Here is a 21085-nt window from a genome sequence, read left to right as displayed (position 1 = left end):
AATCCAAATTTGTATGCAAAAGCAAAGAGCCTTTATTGCAAGCCTAAACTTGGGCTCTCTGTTGTCCTGACACAGCAGTTGGATTGGAGGAACACTGAGCTCAGCTATGGCAGGGTTCTGAAGGAGTATGCAGGGGTGGGGAATTCTGGATTTAGATGGGGTTTGAACTCCTGATTGGGCAGGAGTGGGGCAACAGAAGTCTTGTCAAACAGGGATTGGTACTGGCATTGCTAGAAGGAAACTGATAACCTATGTACAAGTTAGGTAAGCTATGCTTAATCTTCTGGAGCATCTAGTACTTGTTTGTCTTCATTCTGATTGGTCCTCTGAAGGGTACAGCGTGTGGCTTTTCCTGGTTATTGTAATGGTGAGGCCTAGTCTCAGTAATGCTAGTTTGCAGCCTATTATGGCTGCACTGATGTTAAGATAGGCCTCTTCATTTCTACTTGAAATAAAAATCTTATAAATTACATTTTTTTCCTAGTTTGGTCAAAGGAAACAATGAATTAATAACAAGTGGATGCATAAAACTGTATCTTAGAACTATTTCCACAAGCATCCCCTGTCGGCACACTCTGTGATGAGCAGTTCATGGTAATTGATCTGATGGGCCAAGTATCAGAAATGCAGTGCAGTGATTGATTCCCATCTCAGTAGCTGGGGGAGCCAGCTGGAGAACCCCAAGAACAGGCGGCCCTATTCCAGTTCTCCACAGAAGGGAGCAGCAAATTTGTAAGAAGGGTCGATCCAGTTGATCAATTCTGGCATTTGGTTTCTTGATTCTGGTAAATGTTATTAAACCACTTTTCAGAAAGAAAGTCATGATCCTAAAATCTCAGGAAGGAATACAAGCCCCTGCCTTTCTAAGAGTGGGGAGATGCAGCTATGAAGTCCAGCCCAGCTGGCCCATGCCCTAACTGCCACTGTTTGAACAGCTAACAAAAGATCTGCAGAAAAAACCGGGCATCTTTACCTTTGCTTGTCTTGAAAGTCACCTGGGAGTATTTCAAACAATAATCCTTATTATTAAAATTCTCATTTCCTTGTAAAGGAGGCTATGCTGAGACGAGAAGATGTGAAGCTACACAACTCCAGTCACTGAGCCTGATTTACATGATTAGGCTTAGTGACCGAACAGAACTGACAGGGAGTTAAGGACCAAGTGTACCAGCCAGCATAGCACTGAACGAGGTCTTATGTGGCTGCATCTGCCCATCATCTGCGGTACAAGTGGCTTTTCAGGCCTGTCAGACACAAACTGATAGTTTCCCAATAATAGATTGCACGTCCAAGCTTCTCTTGCATCCAGGACAAGCAGTTCAGGGAAAGGAGGGACTAGGGTGGAGAAGTTATTTCTGCCTCTATAAGGGGCCATATCACATATTCTGTAGGTACTTTGTCCCTCTGTACAAATAAGTTCCTCCTCACGGTGAATACATATAGCTTCCAAAAGGTCAGATGGTGCCTCCCCCGCCCTCCATCTTCCATCTCTCTACAGCTTGCCTTAAATAATTTAACAAAAACACCACCCGAAAGTTGAGTTAGCGGGCATGAGACAGTGTGAGCTAGCACAGACTCAGCTGTGAGAATCTGTCTTCAGAAGGCTGCTGAGAGGAGCTGCAATTCCAAGGGAAGCTCATGTGTCTACGACTCGGGATGGTTCTTTCACGAGCAGTCGGTGTGCTATTGCTGCCTTCCTGAAACATAATCCCATCCCTGCTCAGAGGCAGAGCTATCTTCATCACACATAGCACAAACAGTTCTTGGCAGAAGCATTTCTGAGGATAATACAAGAGAGTGTGATGCTCTCCTTGGAGTTGGCTGTAACCTGCAGCTTGCTTTTACCTCCTCAGTCACCATGATCTTAGCAGATTCACACATAGAACCCCCAGACCTCTCTCTAGTTTCTGAATCTTGCTGAGCATGTCTGGTTTCTCCACATTGCTTCTCTCCTTCTCCCTTCATGGTGTCCTGATACCCCATGGCCATCCATCCTTTCTGCACCCACTCCCCATGGCCAGTCACCAATCATATTCTTTCACGTTCCTTTCTCCAGTTCTGCTTCCTTTGGCCCAGGCCTTCAACCCCTCTCAGACTGTAACCTCCCTTTTAACTCACTTGATTGCTCTGGTCTTTCTTGTTCTGTTCAATCTTCCACGGCCACCCACTCCCTTTCTAAACCCCAGATCTGGAAGTGCTGTTCCTAGATGTCACCCAGAGTAGCCTTGTTGCCTGCTGAGAACAGTGAAGTTCAGAAATACCTTCCCTTCCCTGCCCACGGGGTCCCCAACTCCCCACATTGAAAGCTTTGTACCTCTTATGGAGCCTAAGGGAGCTCGTGGAAGCAGAGCTGCTGGCTACAGTGGGGAGCTGGAGTTAGAGAAGCAGTAGGGGACAGTGGCTCTCCTGTTCTCACTGCCCCACTTGGTCCTTAACTCCCTGCCCAGCTCTTTAGGAAAATGTCAGAAGAATCACATTTGCTTAATACTGCAAACAAACTTCTACAAAATGTGAATAAATTCTTATTTTACTTATATAAATACGTCACGGTGCAGCTCAGGAAAGACCAAGTTTTCCCTATCATATTAAGTAGACAATAAACCAGACAAGGCAGAGAGGCAGCAAGCATATGTACGGTCAGCATATTTTCCATTATCATTGGGATATACTATGCTGCTAAGTGAACAAGAGAGGGAGAAAGAAGGGAAGTGAGAGAAGCTGTATGGTTTGGCAGTCAGAGGACGGAAACAGAGACCCTGGCTGGAATGCACCTGTAAGGGACAGGGAAGTGGCTCTGGGAAGATGTTTTGTTGCACACTTGTGGCTGGTTGTAGGAAGCTCTGGACCAGTTAGGAATTCCAGGGCTGATGCCCAAGGACTCTGCTTTTCATTGAAAGCCAGACTCAGTAGTTTTCCAAAGGAATGCACTAAGCCCTGGTGTAAGACTGGTCTTTAAAAGCCTGTGAAACCTAGTATCTTAGAGTTCTATTGTGTGGATACAGGGATGGCAAAGTCTATGTTCATTGGCCTTGTGATGTGGGAGTGTTTTCTATCTATCCATTGCTTTCATTGGTTAACTAATAAAGAAAACTGCTTGGCCTGATAGGGTAGAATTTAGATAGGCGGAGTAGACCGAACAGAATGCTGGGAAGAAGGGAAGTGAGGCAGATGATATAGCTCTCCTCTCCAAGATGGACGCAGGTTAAGATCCTTCCCGGTAAGCTACCACCTCGTGGTGCTACACAGATGATGAGAAATGGGTTAATCAAGATGTGAGAATTAGCCAGTGAGAGGCTAGAGCTAATGGGCCAAGTAGTGTTTAAAACAATACAGTTTCCATGTAATTATTTTGGGTAAAGCTAGCCGTGCAGGAGCTGGGTGGTGGGAAAAGGCCCGTAGCTCCCTTCTACAGCCCCGGACCCTCTAGCCATCAAGCTGGAAACATCATATCATATCATATCATATTATATCATATCATACATATCATATCATTCTACCCAAAGTGCCTGCAGTCCCCGGGAGAGGGGGTGGTGTGGGAAGAAAGAAAGAAAGAAAGAAAGACCACAGAAAGTTTTTCTCTCTTCCCACAGTGTTCCTAATCTTAACTGGTGGCAATAGCAACACTGTGGCCCTAGTTAGACATCATCCTCAACCCTCCCCATTCCCTCCTTCTGCTTCCCCATGCACACTGAGGCACACTGTGCAAGCGATAAACACCTTGCAATGCCTCTGGTCCTTCCTTCAGGGTGTTCTTCCCTCTTCTCACAATGTTTATCACTGCTGCTGTAGTCCCAGCCCTGACCCCAGAATGGCCTTGAAAACATCTAGAGCACAACCTTAGTCTTCTGCCTAGACCTACAGTCAGGGAACCTCAACTGAGCAATTTTCACAGGTCAAACCAACAAGCGGCCATGTCTTTGAGACACTGTCTTGACTGATGATTGGTAGAGGACCACTGTGGCCTTCACCAGCACCAGGCTGGACGAGTGAATAAGAAAGGTATCAAAGCGAGCTACAGAGAAGGCCAGTAAGCAGTGTTCTTTCATGGTCTCTGCTTTAGTCCCTGCTTGATTTCCTGCCCCGCCTCCTCAATGGTGGACTGTGACCCAGAAGTATAAGCCAAAACCTTTGACTCCCTAAGCTGCTTTTGGTCAGACTGTCTTACCACAGCAGAAACCAGCTAGAACAGCCTACCTCACACCGTGACTCCCTACCCTTCCTCACACCGTTGACTCCCTACCCTTCCTCACACCATGACTCCCTACCATTCCTCACACCGTGACTCCCTACCTTTCCTCACCCAGTGACTCCCTACCCTTCCTCACACCGTGACTCCCTACCTCACACCGTGACTCCCTACCTCACACCATGACTCCCTACCTCACACCGTGACTCCCTACCTCACCTGATAAAGCCCTAAGTATCTTTTGTTCAAAAATCATGTGCTGCTCTGTGCATCAGAAGGAAACTCTGGCAGCACAGGAGAGGAGTCAGGAAGGGTGGGCAGGGGGCAGTGCTGTTATCCAGATGCTGAGGCAGCACAGGGGTCTGCGGCGGAAGTCACTGCTGTAGAGCAGATGCAAATGTACCAGGCAAAGCAGGAAAATCAGAGACAGTCAAACATTCAACTCCTAACACTTTGTGTTAAGAGGCAAGGCTTTTAAAAAGTATGTTTTACTATTATTCAGGTGTGGTCAACCTGAATGATCAAGAGGTCAGGAGATCTGAAAAACAATTCTACTGAAACGACAATCTGTTACTTAAGCTCCCTAGAGGAGACATAGCACCCCAAGGAGCTATGAGAGGAAGAGGTCCTAGGGTCAGCAAGGCCAGAGTGGGAGAGAGAGGCAGGATTGAACAGGCTAAAGAACAGCTGTTTTGCATAGTTTCACCTGACTCTGGGAACAGGGGCTGTCTCTAGTGGCCTGGTACTGCAGTGGCCAAGGCAAGTGGAAAGCCCCAAAAAGAAGACCTGGAGGCAGATTTTGCATTGATTAGTCCACGTATGAAAAGAACTTGCACAAATGAGTTCTCTACTGTCTGAAGGGATAGTGAAGAGATTGACTGGTCTTTGGAAGGGCATCTCCTCAGGGTCAAGGAAGGCCCAAACTGCACAGCTTTGGAATATGGAGTGCACACGGTCAGAGAAGCATAAGCAGCACAGTCAGTGAGATGAAAACAGATGTGGTCTCAGGAAACAAACATAAAGGCTGCTTTTAAAATAGCAGTGTCACAGCATCAAAGATGCTGACCTGTCCAGGAAGACCAGGACTGAAAGTCAACCACTTTATTTGGGAGCACAGTCCGAGGAAGTTTTAGTAGAGAAGGCCTCCTCTCAGATGGAAAAGACCCCATGTCTCCCCTCTCAAAGTAGCCCTCATTCCTCCCAACCCCCAGCATATCCCACAGGGCATCTTGTTGAAGAACGGAGAAAGAAGTACACACTGTATTTGAATAATTCTACTAGATTAGACCAAAATAGGGGACTCCTTGATTACCCAAAATGATGTGTTTCATGTAGCTAACAGACACCAGGCCCTTTAGCAAAAAAAGAAAAACACTATGTATTTCTTTCCATATCCTAGCTGTGCGTTAGTAACCCTCAGCAAGCTTTTAGTATTATAAATGTCAGCCATCTGTGACTGGAAGGCCTTGGGTTTAGGTACTCAGGGCTCAGTGAGAGACTGCCCAGAGCCAGCCTCTTCACCCTTGCTAGCTGAAAGGGACCATGCTGTCATGAGCTGAGCTCAGCTCACAAAGCCTCAGCTCCAAGCAGGTCCTTATGAGGAGGAAGCAGCACGCAGATCCTCGTGGAACCACTAGGCCATCTTTCTAGATGCTGTGATTTCCTCAGCCTTCCCCCATTCTCCTGTCCTCCCACCCAGAGTAACAAAAAGTTCATTCTGGGAACCTGAATTCGGGCACTTGTGAGAAGGAGGCACTGCAGCTGTCTCCTCCCCGAGGCTGTAGCCTCTCAAACTATCTCTTCGGGGCACAGAAACCATTTCATAGAGAGCAGGGTACTTGTGTCCTCAGACCAGGCACCAGGCTGGCACAGCCCCAGTCTTCTTTCTAATGCAGATGTCCTTTTTTAAATGATAAAATCCCCTTTATTTTTTTCTCTTCTTAAAAATACATTTGTACAGAACAGATTTGTGTTTATAGAGAGACATTAAGTGGTTTTCTGGCATCATTTTAAAGTCATTTAGAGAGGATGAGAAATTGGGGGTGGGGGCTAATGTGGAATTGCATAGGTAGACCTTAATAGCTTTCAAATATCAGAAAGGTTATTAAAAGCATCACAGGACAGGGGCTTTAGTTCATAAATGGAAAACACAGGAATCAAAAGGACTTCAGAGGGCATTTTGGTTAGAAGGAATAAAAGTGAGACAGCACAAGGCTAAGAATAACACAGAAGAATGGATTTTCCTGTGGAAATTACCAAGAATAAGGAGAGTGGTTGACCGAACACAAGTCCAAGACTCTTAGTAGGCAAGGTAGGCCTTGGGCTCCCCCTTGAGGGCTGGGCAGAACTTAAGAAGAAAGGAAAGCAGAGCCGAGAGCAGGAGAAGATAACCAGTGTGGACAAAGACTGGAACAATGGAGATTTCTAGGTGAAAGCCAGAGTTATGACGAAAACATGTGCAGGAGCCAGGGGAGGTGCTGTGCCAATTCAGCTCAAAGATGACAACGTCGCCAGCCATCTTTTCTCTGACGGTCCTCTAGCTCCAAGTCTGCTTTCAGAAATCTAAGAACAAGAAGGATATATCTTCTCTATCCCGAATAGAACTGTGGTATTAACATTCTTTTTTTTAAAAAAAATATTGTTTTTATTGAGCTATATAATTTTCTCCACTACCCTCCCTTTTCTCCCCCCCCCCCTTCTACCCTCTCTCATGGTCTCCATGCTCCCAATTTAATCAGGAGATCTTGTCTTTTTCTACTTCCCATGTACATTAGATCCATGTATGTCTCTCTTAGGGACCTCTTTGTTGTCTAGGTTCTCTGGGATTGTGAATTGTAAGCTGATTTTTTAAAATTTACTTCTATGAGTCATTTATGGGTGAGTACATATGATATTTATCTTTCTGGGTCTGGGTTCCCTCACTCAACATATGTTTTCTAGACCTATCCATTTGCCCCAAAATTACAAGATGTCATTATTTTTCCTGCTGTGTAGTACTTCATTGTATAAATGCACCACATTTTCCTTATCCATTTTTCAGTAGAGGGGTGTTTAGGTTGTTTCCAGGTTCTGGCTATGACAAACAATGCTGCTATGAACATAGCTGAGCACATGGCCTTGTGGCACAATTGAGCATCCTTTGGATATATACCCAAAAGTGGTATTGCTGGGTCTTGACGAAGGTTATTTCCTAATTTTCTGAGAAATCACCATACTGATATACAAAGAGGCTGTACTAGCTTGCCCTCCCACCAGCAATGCAGGAGTGTTCCCTTTACCCCACAACCTCTCCAGCATAAGTTGTCATCAGTGCTTTTGATCTTGGCCATTCTTACAGGTGTAAGATGGAATCGCAGAGTTGTTTTGATTTGCATTTCTCTGATGACTAAGGATGTTGAACATTTCCTTAAACATTTTTCAGCCATTTTAGATTCCTCTGTTGAGAATTATCTGTTTAGGTTTGTACCCCATTTTTAATGGGCTATTTGTTCTTTTGATGACCAATTTCTTGAGGTCTTTGTATATTTTGGAGATCAGTCCTCTGTATGATGTGGTAATGGTGTAGATTTTTCCCCCATTCTGTAGGCTGCTGTTTTGTTTTATTTTTTTATGCTTGGCACATTTATTTATTTATTTACTTATCATTTCTTGAGACAAAGTTTCTCTGTAACTTTGGAGCCTGTCCTGGAGCTCGCTCTGCTCTGTAGATCAGGCTAGCCTTGAGCTCACAGGGATCCACCTGTCTCTGCCTCTCAAGTGCTGGGATTAAAGGCATGTGTCACCACCACTGGGCTATATTTGGTACTTATAATAAGAATAAGCAGGTCCTTAGCTTTCCAGTAACCATTTGTACCATTAGTAACTGTGACCAAATGCTCATGTTCACAACAAATGAAGAAAACTTGCTGGTGAACATGGCACTCTACAGTTGGTTCTAACCCTGAGACCTGACTGCATCCGTAGTAATCAGTGTGCCAAAAACTTGTTTGGATTTTTTTCATTGTTTTTAATGAGCTATACATTTTTCTCTGCTCCGCTAAAAAGATTGTAAACAATCTGGAATTGATATTAGGACTTGAATTTTTAAAATAATTGTCACTATATAGTAATAATACCTGAAATTAGAGCAGGTTCAAGATTTACACATCACAAGGCTTTGCTATCTAGGGAGGTGTGGGGACTAAACCATGACAACTGGATTGTTCACTGCCCTCCTACCCCCCAATCTAAGTGTACCCAGGGATTGCCACAGCTGCACCGTGCGCACAAGACATGAAATGGTAAGAAGGCTGTCAAAGAGCAGAGGTCCTTCTCTCAGAGTTATGTGAGGCCCACCATCACAGCCATGCCATGAAAAAGCATGTCACTTCTCAGAGAGCTCCTTGGAGCTTACTGACGTGTGCCTGAGCCTCTCTGAGAGGTGTCCATTCTCCATGAATAGCATATTACAATAAAGGACATTCCATGCCATGCTAATTCAGTGACACTGGAATCTATACTACGGTTTCCAGGTCCTCTGTCAACAGTGGTGCTGACAAACCCAGAATCACTCCACAGCTCAGGCTAACACTCCGATAACTTGTGTGTTCTCAGAAGGGATGCAAGGATTACTCCAAAACGTTGAGAACACATCACAGCAGGTGCACGAGGCTGAGGTGATAGAGCTAGGCAGATGTAAATGCAAACACTGAAGATATACTTGCCATTTGTGTGACCTGGGACAGATTACTCTGTGCCTTAGTTCCCTTGCATATTAATGGAAATTAACAGTACTTGTCTTACGGAACCTTTCTGAAGTGAAACAAGACATAAGGTATTTGCTTAGTACAGTACCTGACATGAAATATATTCCTGACACCCAATTTTTCTATCTGAAATGTATTGTTAATATAAGATTTCTCTTTGCTAAATGTCTGAATTAACTGCTCAGTAGTGTCATTTCTTAGCTAATAAGAGTTATATTTGTTATACAGAATGCATCTCTTGAAAGCCATATTCTCACCTAAGAAGTAAGGGCGATTCCACTTGCCTTACTAATATCAAAAAGCAAGAAGAGTCAACAATATGAGACAGCGCTCTGATGCCTGAAGAGTTGCACATCTGTGAGTGATTCAATTGGCATTTCAACCTGCAGCTCCTTCCTGAAATAAGTTTGCCACTATTGCCAAGGATAAACAGGCATGTCATAACCCCCATATCATGACTCAAGGAAGCTGCTTTTAATTATTTTAACCACACAGTGACTCACTATCTTCATGTGATGATTCACATGCTTTAGTCTGAAAACGCTGCTTCTGGATTATTTTCAGAAGTTTCTGTTGAGCCCCTTCTTAGCACAGTCACGACGTGGATGGTAGATAAGATGAGAGTTAATATTTCACTCAACTTTAGCCCAATCATGTGTTTATACCTAATTTAGACCATCCACTCATTTAGTCGTGAATTAGAAGCATCATGGCGCAGCTGATGAAGCAAGCCGAGGATCAGAATAGCAATGGAGCCAAGTCTAGCATGAATCTTCAACCATGTTTCTTACCTTTGTGAACTTGGTAATGGTATTCCTACCACTCAAACAAGACAGAGGCCTGAAGAAGCAGAGCACAGCCCTGGATATAGGACAGTTCTCTAGGAAAGAACAGTATACACTGGTACCCAACAGCACGTACTCACAGATCACAGGTGCCAGCTCTAGCAGGAAGGAGATGCACAAGCTGCAGCAGAAGCTTCACTCCGTTTTGCCATTCTTCTTCTCTTTCAAATTCACAGTACAAGTAGCTACATTCCTCCGAAGAAAATTGGTAGAAAACATAGTTATCTTGAAAGTACAGATGTTGGTCCACTGTTTGAAGCAAACAAACAAAAATGTCATGCTTTAGAGTCATAAATCAAATCAAATAATAAAGTCCAGTGATTAGTAAGAGACCAAAGGTAACATTCATTCACCCTTGCACTCTCAATAAAATGAAAGGACACATTTATTAATTTCACTGCTTGAACTTTGACCAATATATCCACATGTTTTATAAGTTTTCTGCTTCACAGACATGTGCTGGTCAACTTAATATCAATTCAAAGAGGGTGGCAAAAAATGCTACACAAACACTGCATGATAGCAAGTTCCAGTTAGCAAAATTAGTGGCTCTCAAGTAGAAATGATTGTGCATCACTGCTTCGGGGGACACATGGTGATGCCTAGAGACATCTTTGGTAGTCATAATGAAAGGATGTGCTCCTAGATCTACAAGGAAAAGGAAATAGGTGATGCCAAAAGCCCGACATGCACAGCACAGTCCTCCCACAACGAAGAACTCCCTAACTTAGAATGTCAACACCATCAATGCTGGGGAATCCTGTTTTAAATGAATCTGAAGTTAGGGGTTTGTCTCAAAAGGCATTTGCACAAAATGTGTCACCAACCATAAGCCTGCTCCTCAAAAGTGTTAACCTAAAAGGATTAGGTGCTAGGTGTTACCAAGAAGACTAAAACCATGCGAGCATCTATGCTGTTCTTTCACAATGACACCAAGACTTGCCCTTCATATTTACTATCTATAGAAACAAGGGTTTTTCAGTACCAACTAGCAACTGAGAGATTGAAATAAATAAAGAACAAATGGCTTCGACTGCTTCAATTAAATTCTCTAGGTTCAACTAAGAAGAGAGACTGTTATCTACTTTAGCTTCTACATCATTTTCTGTTCCATTTGAAGAACTAATCTTCACAGCTCACATATCTAAGTGTTTGTGATTACTTAATTAAAATAATGCACATACATACTCATAAATCAGTTTCTGATTACATACAGCATGATAAACCATTCTTTTGAAGCAACAAAAGACATAACTGACAAAAGAAGTTTATGAGCAGAGTTGACAAGAAAGGAAGGCAATGCCTTTTACAGGTTTATGTCTACAATCTACAAGTACTTAAGTATTTTCTCAGAAGGTGTGGCAAAAATAAATGGATCAAAAATGATGTGTCATTTTTACTTAAAATATAAGAATGTAAACATTTAACTTCAAGACTAATTTCCATCCAGATTATAACATGCTTTGGTCTAGCAGTTTAACAAAGCAACAATTGTGTCTTTAATATGAACGCTCACCTGAAGACATAATTCCCATATCCAGTAGGAGCTGCCAGACCCCAATGGCCATAGATCTACACTGGACGAAAGGGCAGTGTTCTAGAAGCCAGTCAACCAGCTCTGACCCCACACAGCTTCTCCTGGACCAAAACAAAGCCATAAGCAATGAGAAGTTCACAGCACACAGTAAAATCTTGAAACATACTTGATTGAACAAATGAAGAAATAAAATTAGCGGCTCTTTATATAAAGGGACTTCAGATTGGTGATGAGGAACTTTCACTCGGACATTTTGGGACTTTTTGCCTGCTCCCTTTGGTAACAAAAGGATTCCATAAAGGTTCAACAAAACTGGACCAGACTGCAGCCTAGAGTTTTGTTCAATGTTCTTTAAAGATTAGACTCTAACACTTGTTTCAAAGAACAGAAAACTTGACTGTTAACCATTTTAATGAAAGCAAAGCAACCCCATTAAGGAGCCTAAATCATAAACACAGGAAGCCAAATGTGTGTGCTGGATTCCACTAACCACACACAGTCATCTCTGTAATTAGATTTGAAACATACACCAAATCCCACAGTCGATTACAAGCAGTATCATCAAGTCAACTTTTCCATTTGTGTGGGCCTCTGAGGAAAAAAAAAGAAAAAGAAAACTTTTTGAAATACAGGTTTTCATTTGCAGAGGAATCTAATTTATACTTTTTCTCCAGCACAAAGGTCGCTAGAGTGCTGTAAGAAAGAGAGAGCAGGAGAAGGAGGGAGGGAGGGAATGCCTCGTACACTGTGGACCCTTATTCTGCAGACACTGCGGAGGGGTGAGAATGTAGTGTTGTGTTGGCTCACTCTTGTGACTGACACAGTACGAGCATCCATACCAAGACTTGCTATGAAGAGCTGCACTTGTGCTGAGCACTGGCTTCAGGGATCCAGCTTTTGTTAAAGCATGTTGATTTCTGGTCAAGTGTCATTACTTAAAAGATGCTCCAAGGCAATGAAGACAATTCCAAACACGCTCAGTGGCAGGTTACCATTAAAACGATAGAAAGATAAGAATTCAGATATGTGGAGTCTTTTAAATGAGGACACAGGTGGCAAGAAAACAGGCAATTAGACCAAACAGTCAATATTAACACTAACTCTACAGGAAGGAATCGAAGTGTTAATTAACTAATTACTCAGGGCTTCTTTCAATTAGCCAGCATCTTTTCACCTTTGAAAGCACTTTCGTTCGTGGGTTAAATACTATGTTATCTTTTTATTTTATATTTTCAAAACACAGAGGCTCATCAGCCTTCTCTGAGTGTCTGCTTGGCACACAGAAGCCCACAATACAGCATTTGCTCAACAAACGAGACCTCCACATTGTGAAGAGGTCTTTTCAACAACACTGCTCAGCAGTTCCAGGGAGGATGGGCAAGGGTGCTGTCGACTGTGGATTCTCATACATCAAAGCCAAATGGAAACTGAGAAACCCACTCCTATCAGACCCCTTAGGTGCTGCTACTGACCACAAAGCCCAGACTCCTTAGCTTCCCTTTCTCATTATGAAGGGTTCACCCTGTTTGAGGCATAGGCTTGGCACAAATATGCTAAAACACAGAATTGCCATGACAACCTTAATGGAAAACTGGGTACCACTCACCAACAAGCTACTGTTTCAATTCCATGTGGTTCCTTTCTGCCCCTCCCTAAATCTCACCATTATGTTTTAAATTTCTCCAACCATCCATCTGGCCATGAAAAATATTAGAGACAAGGAGAAAGTCTGCCCTTAAAATCTTTAATTCCTAGTCTTCTGACTTGTTGACCAGGTCTACAACAATCCAGTTCAAAGCCTCAGTCTACAGGGCAGAGGGGAGCAGAGAGGATGAAAACTGAAACCGCTGGAGCAGAGGGATCTGAATGCTGCCAGCGGCTCTTAGCCACCCTGCATTTTCAGCCCGGCATTCCATCTGCCATAACGTGTAGTGGAGCTGCCACTTGGAGGTGATGCGCTACAGAACCACGTGACCCTGCATACAGCTGAATTTTACCCATTTCTGCAGGGGAAAATTTGTTTTCCTTGACCTCTTCCTTTCTTTCATTATGGTTTGCAATCAGTCTGTGGTAGCACAGATACTAAACTTTAAAGCACAAATAAGGTGGTGGTATTTAGTGATTCATCTACATAAAAGGAAATAGGGGCTCAGAAACAAACACGCTTTTTCTATAGTACAAACTGCATAGAATCTTTCCAAAGCTTTCGCTGTGGATTCTCATATGGCATATGGGAACACAGGACCTCAGCTGATGATCAGACACATGTAAATGACCCATTCCAGGCAGCCATATTAGTATTTTATCTTTAATCAGCCCTTAGACTATAACAGAAAAGTAGCTCTTTCCCCATTACAACAAAACACATACTTTCTCCCTGCTGGGCTCCTGTAAAATCCTAAAGATGTTATAAATTGGACGTTCATTTTCCATTGCCCTGATTAGGGTACATCTCCATTTTCAATCAATGCCCACAGAGATCACAAACAAATTAAAACAAGACAAAAACCTTTAGAAACATAGACATTAGCAAAGTCTTCTGTAACTGGCACGAACTATTTGAGCTTGCTTACAACTCGACATGAAGAATTACAAATACAATGCTAGCATTAAAGAGTCAGGTGTGACTATACATGATGTCATGTACTTTTGCTTTTAATTTTAATTTGAGTGTGGTTGGATGTGGAGGCTTGAATGAGAACTGTGAACATTGAAGGGCAGGTGGGGCGTGCTGTTTGGAAAGCGAAGGAAATGTTAGAAGGTGAAGCCTTGCTGGAGGAAAAACACTGCTTAGAGCAGGCATTGAGAGTTCCCAGTCCAGCTTCACTTTCAGTTCATTCTGCTTAACACCTGTGTTGAAGATGTGATCTCTCAGCTTCCTGCCTCACTCGGCTGCTGTTCCCCAGCCCGTCCTCTGGCCATCATGGCGGACTCTCTCTTCTTTAAGCTGGCCATTGCACCATGAGACTGAGCGTGCGACAGCTGTGCTTAGGTACTCACGCTTTCCACAACACTGGGCTCCTCACTACTCTGTCAGAGAACAGGGAGGTTGATGGGGCCCGACACTTTCCTGGGGATGTATAATCCGCTAAAGGCTGTTAAGGAGAGGAGAGTCATTTCCTTCAGTGTGGTGAGGCACTCCTGGAAACAGTCCTAATAAAGTTCTTGCCCCCACCTCCTTCAAAAAAGACATGACAGTAGAGAAGAGGCTAGTGGGAAACAGGAAGGGACAAGGGTGCAAGTTGGGTCAGGACAGCAGCAAGAGGTGAATATGAGTGAAATTCATTGTGTACAAATATGAATTCCATTGTGTACAAATATGAATTATTTTTATAATTTTCTTTTGGTATTGTTAAGTATTAGTTCATCTTCATGTAGCAAAATAAAAAGGTAATAGTATACTCTTTTACTATTCTACAAGAGTGAAACACATTTCCAAACTTTCCACCTGACCTCACCGAAGGTCCAGCCATTTATTAAGATTAGCCATGAACCTATCCTGCCCTTACTGTTTACAGTGTTATCCCTATTCACTGGCCTAGAAGACAAATTGCCTCTTCCCACTCCACACTGCAGTGTGGAATGTCACTCATTCTCACCTGGAGGGTTTGAACAGCTCTCTCTCTGCCTATGAGCCTTTCCAGAGACTTGGCAGTGTTTCCAATGTGGAGGGACTTAGGTTTCCTTGAAGTACTCAGTGTAGAATCAAAAAAGAGACAACCCTTGTAGTTAGGAATTTTATATCCTTGCAGACCCAGAAACCTTACCACAGCCATAAGCAAACATCCTTCGGATGCTCAGCAGCCAGAGCACTTCTGTCCCTCCAGCTGCGGATACCCAGACCGCCTGACACTCTATGCTCAGAGCTACAATTAGGTTGGTGGATTTGCTCCCCTCAAGGGGAGCTTCTGACAAGGTGTTAAGAAATGGTGTTACCTGTAAAATCCCTTGAGGTTCACTCTGTCCTTTACCAGGTCAGCTGCTTGAAGGATAATAATATTTCTTAATGCTTTTCCTGCACAAGAAGAATTCTCTCCATAAATCTAAGCAGAAAAGAAAAATAATCTTGTAAATGTAGAACAATAACGTGACAGCCTGTGAGCTCCCAATGCATATAAAGAATCACGACCAATTCCCTAAGTTTCAGATACATTTTAGCCTAGGAAGCTACAAAGGCCAATAATTACCTTATTTCATTTTAGCTGCTGGTCCATTTAAGCTATTAAACTATAATAGCTATTTTCCAAATGTAAAGGACTTAACTATAATCATAAGCAATGTTCTCTTAAAAGACGAAGTTTTCAGAGTGGAATTTCCACATTGTGAACATAATGTTTCAGTCACTGCAGCACACTGGGGTCATCTGATCTATATAGATTAATCACAACCAAATCGTTTAATCTACTGACTTGGCCCATTGATAATCCATGCACGTAAAAGCCCTTGGAAGATACTTCCCTGCTTAGCAAACAACCAAAAGCAAGATGCAATGCCAGGGCACGCTACTTTGCCCTGAAGCTCCACTCAACGGCAGAGTTCACAGCTGACTCCAAATGTTCTGGTGTGATCTGCAGTGCTTCTGTTTTATCTTTCAGAAAGAGATATCACTGAACTTCTCTCCTTAATCTTCCCATTCCTCCCTCTGAGTCCCTGGTCCTTGGAGAGAAAGGGAGGTGCCTCTTGGAGAGCTCTCGGCCCTGTTTTCAAAAGCACCTCCTTTTCTCTGTAGTACTTTCTTCTTTAGCACAAGGCTGTATTTCAGAAGCCGAGGAGGCAAAGTGCAATGGGCTAACTTCATGAAGTAAATAAATGATCGCGAAAATCAGTGTACACTGCTCTATGCTCACAGCTTCCTGTTTGCTCCCCTCTGCCTGTTGTGACATTTATTTATCTCTATATTAATTTTATGGCTATGAGTATTTTTTCCTGCATGTATTTTTGTTTGTATGCATGCTGTACATGTGTGTGCCCAATGCTCTGAAAGTCAGAAGGTATCCGATCTCCTGAAACTGGAGTTATAGATGGTCGTGAGTCACCATATGGATGCTGGGGATCGAACCTTCGTTTTTTGGAAGAACAGCTAGTGCTCTTAATTGTTGAGCCATCTCTTCAGTCCTATTAGATTTTTGTCAGACTCCTTTGTCTGGCTATGCTAGTTTTGAGCATGGGCTTTGTAAAGCAAGGTAAGTGCTCTATAACCTCAGGCCCTCTTAGTAACTCTTTCTTACCTACAAATAGTTTATATTATCTCTTAAAACAAACAAATTGATAATATATTGGTTCTGACTTGCTAGAAAGTAATATGTCATCACTTGAATACAATCTGATGAGAAGAGGGCCAGAAATGATTCCCTGCGAGCATGTTTTAAAAATCAGATCTTGAACAAGCTACATGGTAGAGAGTTACTGAGGCAGAGGCATGAGTCAGCAGATGCTTAAGCAGTCCTGACATCTACAAGGTTCACTCAGTGAGTCATTTAATAAGTAGCTGACAAGCACTCGCTCTGCTCCAGGTGCATGACACAGGAAAGAAGAAGAGAGAAAAGGTCTCGCCTCAGTCCTCTGTGAGCACAGAAGGGACAATGCCCTTAGAGGTAGCTCCACATACATCTCCTCTTACTAAAGTCCTCTGTGCAATGTACTTATAAACTCTTGTGTTTCCGTCCATACAAAAACTACAGGATGCATGTGTACTCTACCACCTTGACGGCTTACTGCAGAGCAGGTGGAAAATTGATGTGTCTTATGTCACAAGCATCCTGAATCCTGACAATGATCAGGGAATCTAATCTTCAAGGTCTCCCTGGCGGAGAGGATGGTGTGATGAGTACATTATCCCTGCAAAACTCCGGGAGGTCAGGCAGCTGTAACCCAAAGTTCTCCACTAGCATCTGTGAAACACCATTATAAACACAGAGACGAAAAGAAAAAGCAGTTTCATACCTGGGAAGAAGTATGTTCAAGGTATGGGTTGGAAATTCTTCTTGAAAGAGTCTATTTTAAAAGAAAAGGGAAAGGAGGGAAATTAGACTCAAACAGATACCTTGAATCAAAAAAAAAAAAAAAGCAAAGCACATGTAAGTGTCAGGCCTAGTGTCTATAAAAGATTAGTTTAATAAACCTCAAGTCACAGGTCACCTTCACTCCAGTCAGGCAGGACATTCCACTCGAAGGGCTCCTGCCTCCAAGAGTGTAGCCTGCAGCAGTAAGGCAGGAAGCTGTGCCTAAAGTCACAGCTGGGACTGGGATTCCATTGCTCTTGCACCACCCCCATTCAGCCCTCTTTCACTTCTACCTCAGAGGCCGCTTCAGCCTCTCAATAGGTCTTTCTGTCCTTCAGTTCCGCTGCCCCCACACCCACCCAGCAAACACATCTCCAAAGTCATCCTCCCTCTTAAAGTGAGTCACCAGTAGCTGAGAGGGGTCAACTCAAGGCCCTCAGCCCCACAGTCTTCATGTGTTATCTCTCTTCAATCCCACAGGGACTTTCTCACTAAGATATAGGTGCCCCTGGGACACAGAGAGGATATTGTAGATTATATTCAGAATAGGTTTACATACGTGAGACTGATGAAAATAAAGAATTTAGAGGATCTAAGTGTCGGACACCAGAGAGACAGATCACTTGCTAAAGTCCTTGCCTTGCAAGCGTATGGACCTGAGTTTGATCCCATAACCCATTTAAAGAAAGAAATGGGCATGGTGGCATACATTTGTGAGCCCAGAACTAAGACGGCAAAGACAGGTGGATTCTTGAGATTCACTGGCCAGCCAACTTAGTGTACTTGGCAAGCTGCAGACCAGTGAGAGACCACATCTCAAAAATCAAAGCGGTTAACATCTAAGAATGATCCCAAAAGCTGTCTTCTGGCCTCCACATACAATCATACATGTGTCCGCACATGGGCACACAAAAGTATACCCACCCACAAACATATGCACACATGTATGTTAGAGAAATCTGCTGCTCACATCCCTACCTAGTCATAGCATTTTCTATTCAAATCCATTGTCTTCCATGATGGACCCACAGGACCTTGGAATCCAGGTTTCCACTCCTCCCACACAATTCTAATCCAGCCTGACTCTGCTTAGCTTCTAAGACCAGGTAAGATCCTATGTGTTTAGCAGGATAAGGCCATTGACTGGACAGTTCTCTCTTCAGCAAAGTTCCACCAATGGGAGCGGGGGCTGAAACTCTTCGGAGATCTTTGTTTGGTGTCATTTACCCTGCAGAACTTGTGCACCCCACATTGTGGTACATACAGGATCTGTGCGAGTACCCTATGGTGCTTCGAGCACATGGCACCAAGCATACAATGTTACATAAAGACGTTTGTGTTTCCATTCATTTACTTAGCTCTTTATATATCACATATCAACTAAGGGTTTGCTGAATGTTTGAATCGTGGGAGCTAATTTTCCCCACCTAACAATCTAGCCAGCAGCTCAGTCACCCACAGATGCTTCACCACAATGGAGACTCATTATCGCGTCCCACTGCGGTTCAGGAAGAACAGAGAAACTAACATTTACTAAGCTCCCAACCCATGTTTAAGGGCTCTTTACACCTGGGCACTCAGATTTGATGCTTATGAGAGCCCAGTGTTTAGCCTGCCACCTCCACTCCGTAGAACAACGTGCTACACTTACCAACACCCCCGCTAGTCATCACTTTGTGCTATGTGAACCTTCTACCAAATTTCAACCTAAAAAGGAAATGCCTGTTCTGAGACTTTCCCACTCTCGATAGCTCCCACACAAATTATCCTCGGGTCAAATAAATGAAAGTATTGACTCTTTATCCAGAAAGGCTAAAGGATGCTGTGCTAAAGATTTGCAAGAAATTTTTGTAAGTCAGCCCATTTTCGATGCCCACCATTCTGGCCTTGCCCATGCAAACTCTCAAGCCCTCGGCAGACCTGCCATCAGAGCCCACACAGCACTGAATGATTTAAAGCTTACATAGACACCAGATTTCCCCATGGTAATGAGTTGTCATGACAAGTTATTTTTTTATCCAGACCAAGGAGAGTTTTTGGGAAAAAACAATTGTGACAGAACAAAACTGACAATCTTCATGTATTCATCAAATTGTTTCAATCAGTTCAAAGAACAAGTTTTTCACATGAGCTAGTCCAAGAGAAAGCCTTCCTTAAGGAAAAAAAAAAAAAAAAACTGGGCAGGAATATTTTCACAAAGAAACAAACCACTTGCCTTTCTCTCCACTGCCATCCTAAACCAGGCAGCTCTCAGGGTAACAGTCACAGGATCCGGCTAAACAGAAGCACCCTCCCCCAGAGCCCTTTCTAAAGACAGGTAAGGAGAGTAGGTGAAGTGATGGGGCTCCTGTGCTGGAAAGATAAGGTGTTAGATAAGCTTCTAGTCCCTGGGGAATGACAGGCAGCATAATAAGGTTTGTCTCTCACAGAACACAATCCTATTGATGCCCAGGGGAACCATGTGTCACTAACACCAGGGATAGCAGCCCTCAGAGCAGGAAGTCACAGAGCTCTTTGTGGATCTCAGTGAAGTACTGACCCATTAAACTTCAAATAACTTTCTAACTGCTCTTGTAGAGACTACTTCCTGTTAGGGTTCCATGCTGACCAAAGTATCAAGCTATAAAGACAAGGTAAGAAGAACATGGGGTTCCCTCATCACCTCAGGGTTAAGAGGTCCAGGAGAGGCCTGCTTCTTCATTGAATGTGGGGACCACCATACAGGTAAGTCCCAGAGGACTGCTCTCCAGCCTCGACAAGATCTGCCCCTAATCCTTGGCTTACCTGTTATTACCCCACCTTTTAACACCCTGGTCTCACTTCTTCACTAGGCACACACGCTTCATCTTTTGAAGCTTATGACTGGTTCCTTCTATTTATTTCACACTAATGAAGCACTTACTTTGTTGCTTGAGACATTGTGAAAGCTTCTAAAAACAAACACAAGAACAAAAATACTCCCTGATTTCTACAACTCCTTTACCAGAAGATACTCTTAATCCTGAAATTTTTCAGAAAAAAACCCAAAAAACAAACAAAACAAAACAAAACAAAAAAAAAACAGTTCTAGCATTTTGGCTTAATTTAAGGAAGCTTTTAAGAAAAATTTTAAATACTGACCAAGATGGAATTTGGTCAGGACCATCACCAGGGAACTTTCCAGGTGAACGGCCTTGAGACATATGTTGGTGGGGCTTATACAAACAAAGACCCATAGGGGTAAGCACACTTACCCATGATGCTTTGTTGTTAGTTTCCCAGAGCTCCAATCCCAGGATCCCAGGAAGTTACCTGGTCTTTGGGCAGGTGGGGCTTACAGGTTAATTTCGGGTTTAACAACACAAGCTATAAGCTTTAAACCCTTGAATTCTCTCTTCTTGCTCCTGATTTTCTCATCAGCTTGCTCCATAACCTCAGAGGGCCACTCTATTGATGCCCAATGTCTTGCTGTGGTTGGTCTGGGTGGGGATTGTGACAGGGCAGCCTCAAACTCATGATTTGCCTCCCAAGTGCTGGGATTATAAAAGAGTACCACCTAAGTGTCCTCTCTTTAAATGGCTTTCAACCATTATTATCTCATAAATAAAATGAACAGAAAAGGTTATGGTTCCTTTTCCTGCTCATTTCCAACTGCTAGGAATTACTCATTATGGGTGCACTGATTCGGAAAGGCATAAACATCCCACAGACAGCCTAACAACATGAATGAAAATGGACTTTAGTTCAAAATCTTTTCCACCTTTTTAATTTATTTTAAAAATTGGTTGATT

At 43.2% G+C, this 21085-nt stretch overlaps 1 protein-coding gene across 2 annotated transcripts in view; it reads right to left on the bottom strand.

The window, feature by feature from the left end:
- The window catches only part of Rapgef5 (Rap guanine nucleotide exchange factor 5), a 253743-nt gene that overhangs the window by 191602 nt on the left and 41056 nt on the right, over positions 1-21085 (bottom strand). For both annotated transcript variants that reach the window (XM_041638782.1, XM_041638784.1), the window contains exons 2-5: positions 17257-17307; positions 15250-15356; positions 11293-11414; positions 9857-10025 (exon numbers count right to left, since the gene is read on the bottom strand). In XM_041638782.1, coding sequence (XP_041494716.1) covers positions 9857-10025; positions 11293-11414; positions 15250-15356; positions 17257-17307 — 449 coding nt within the window. The remainder of the gene's footprint in view (positions 1-9856; positions 10026-11292; positions 11415-15249; positions 15357-17256; positions 17308-21085) is intronic.

Source organism: Microtus oregoni, unplaced genomic scaffold (assembly GCF_018167655.1).
Source record: "Microtus oregoni isolate MIOR12 unplaced genomic scaffold, Mior012 000056F_ref0000123, whole genome shotgun sequence".
Taxonomy (NCBI): Eukaryota; Metazoa; Chordata; class Mammalia; order Rodentia; family Cricetidae; genus Microtus; species Microtus oregoni.
The sequence above is the reverse complement of the archived record's forward strand: the minus strand, read 5'-3'. Positions and strand labels throughout refer to the sequence as shown.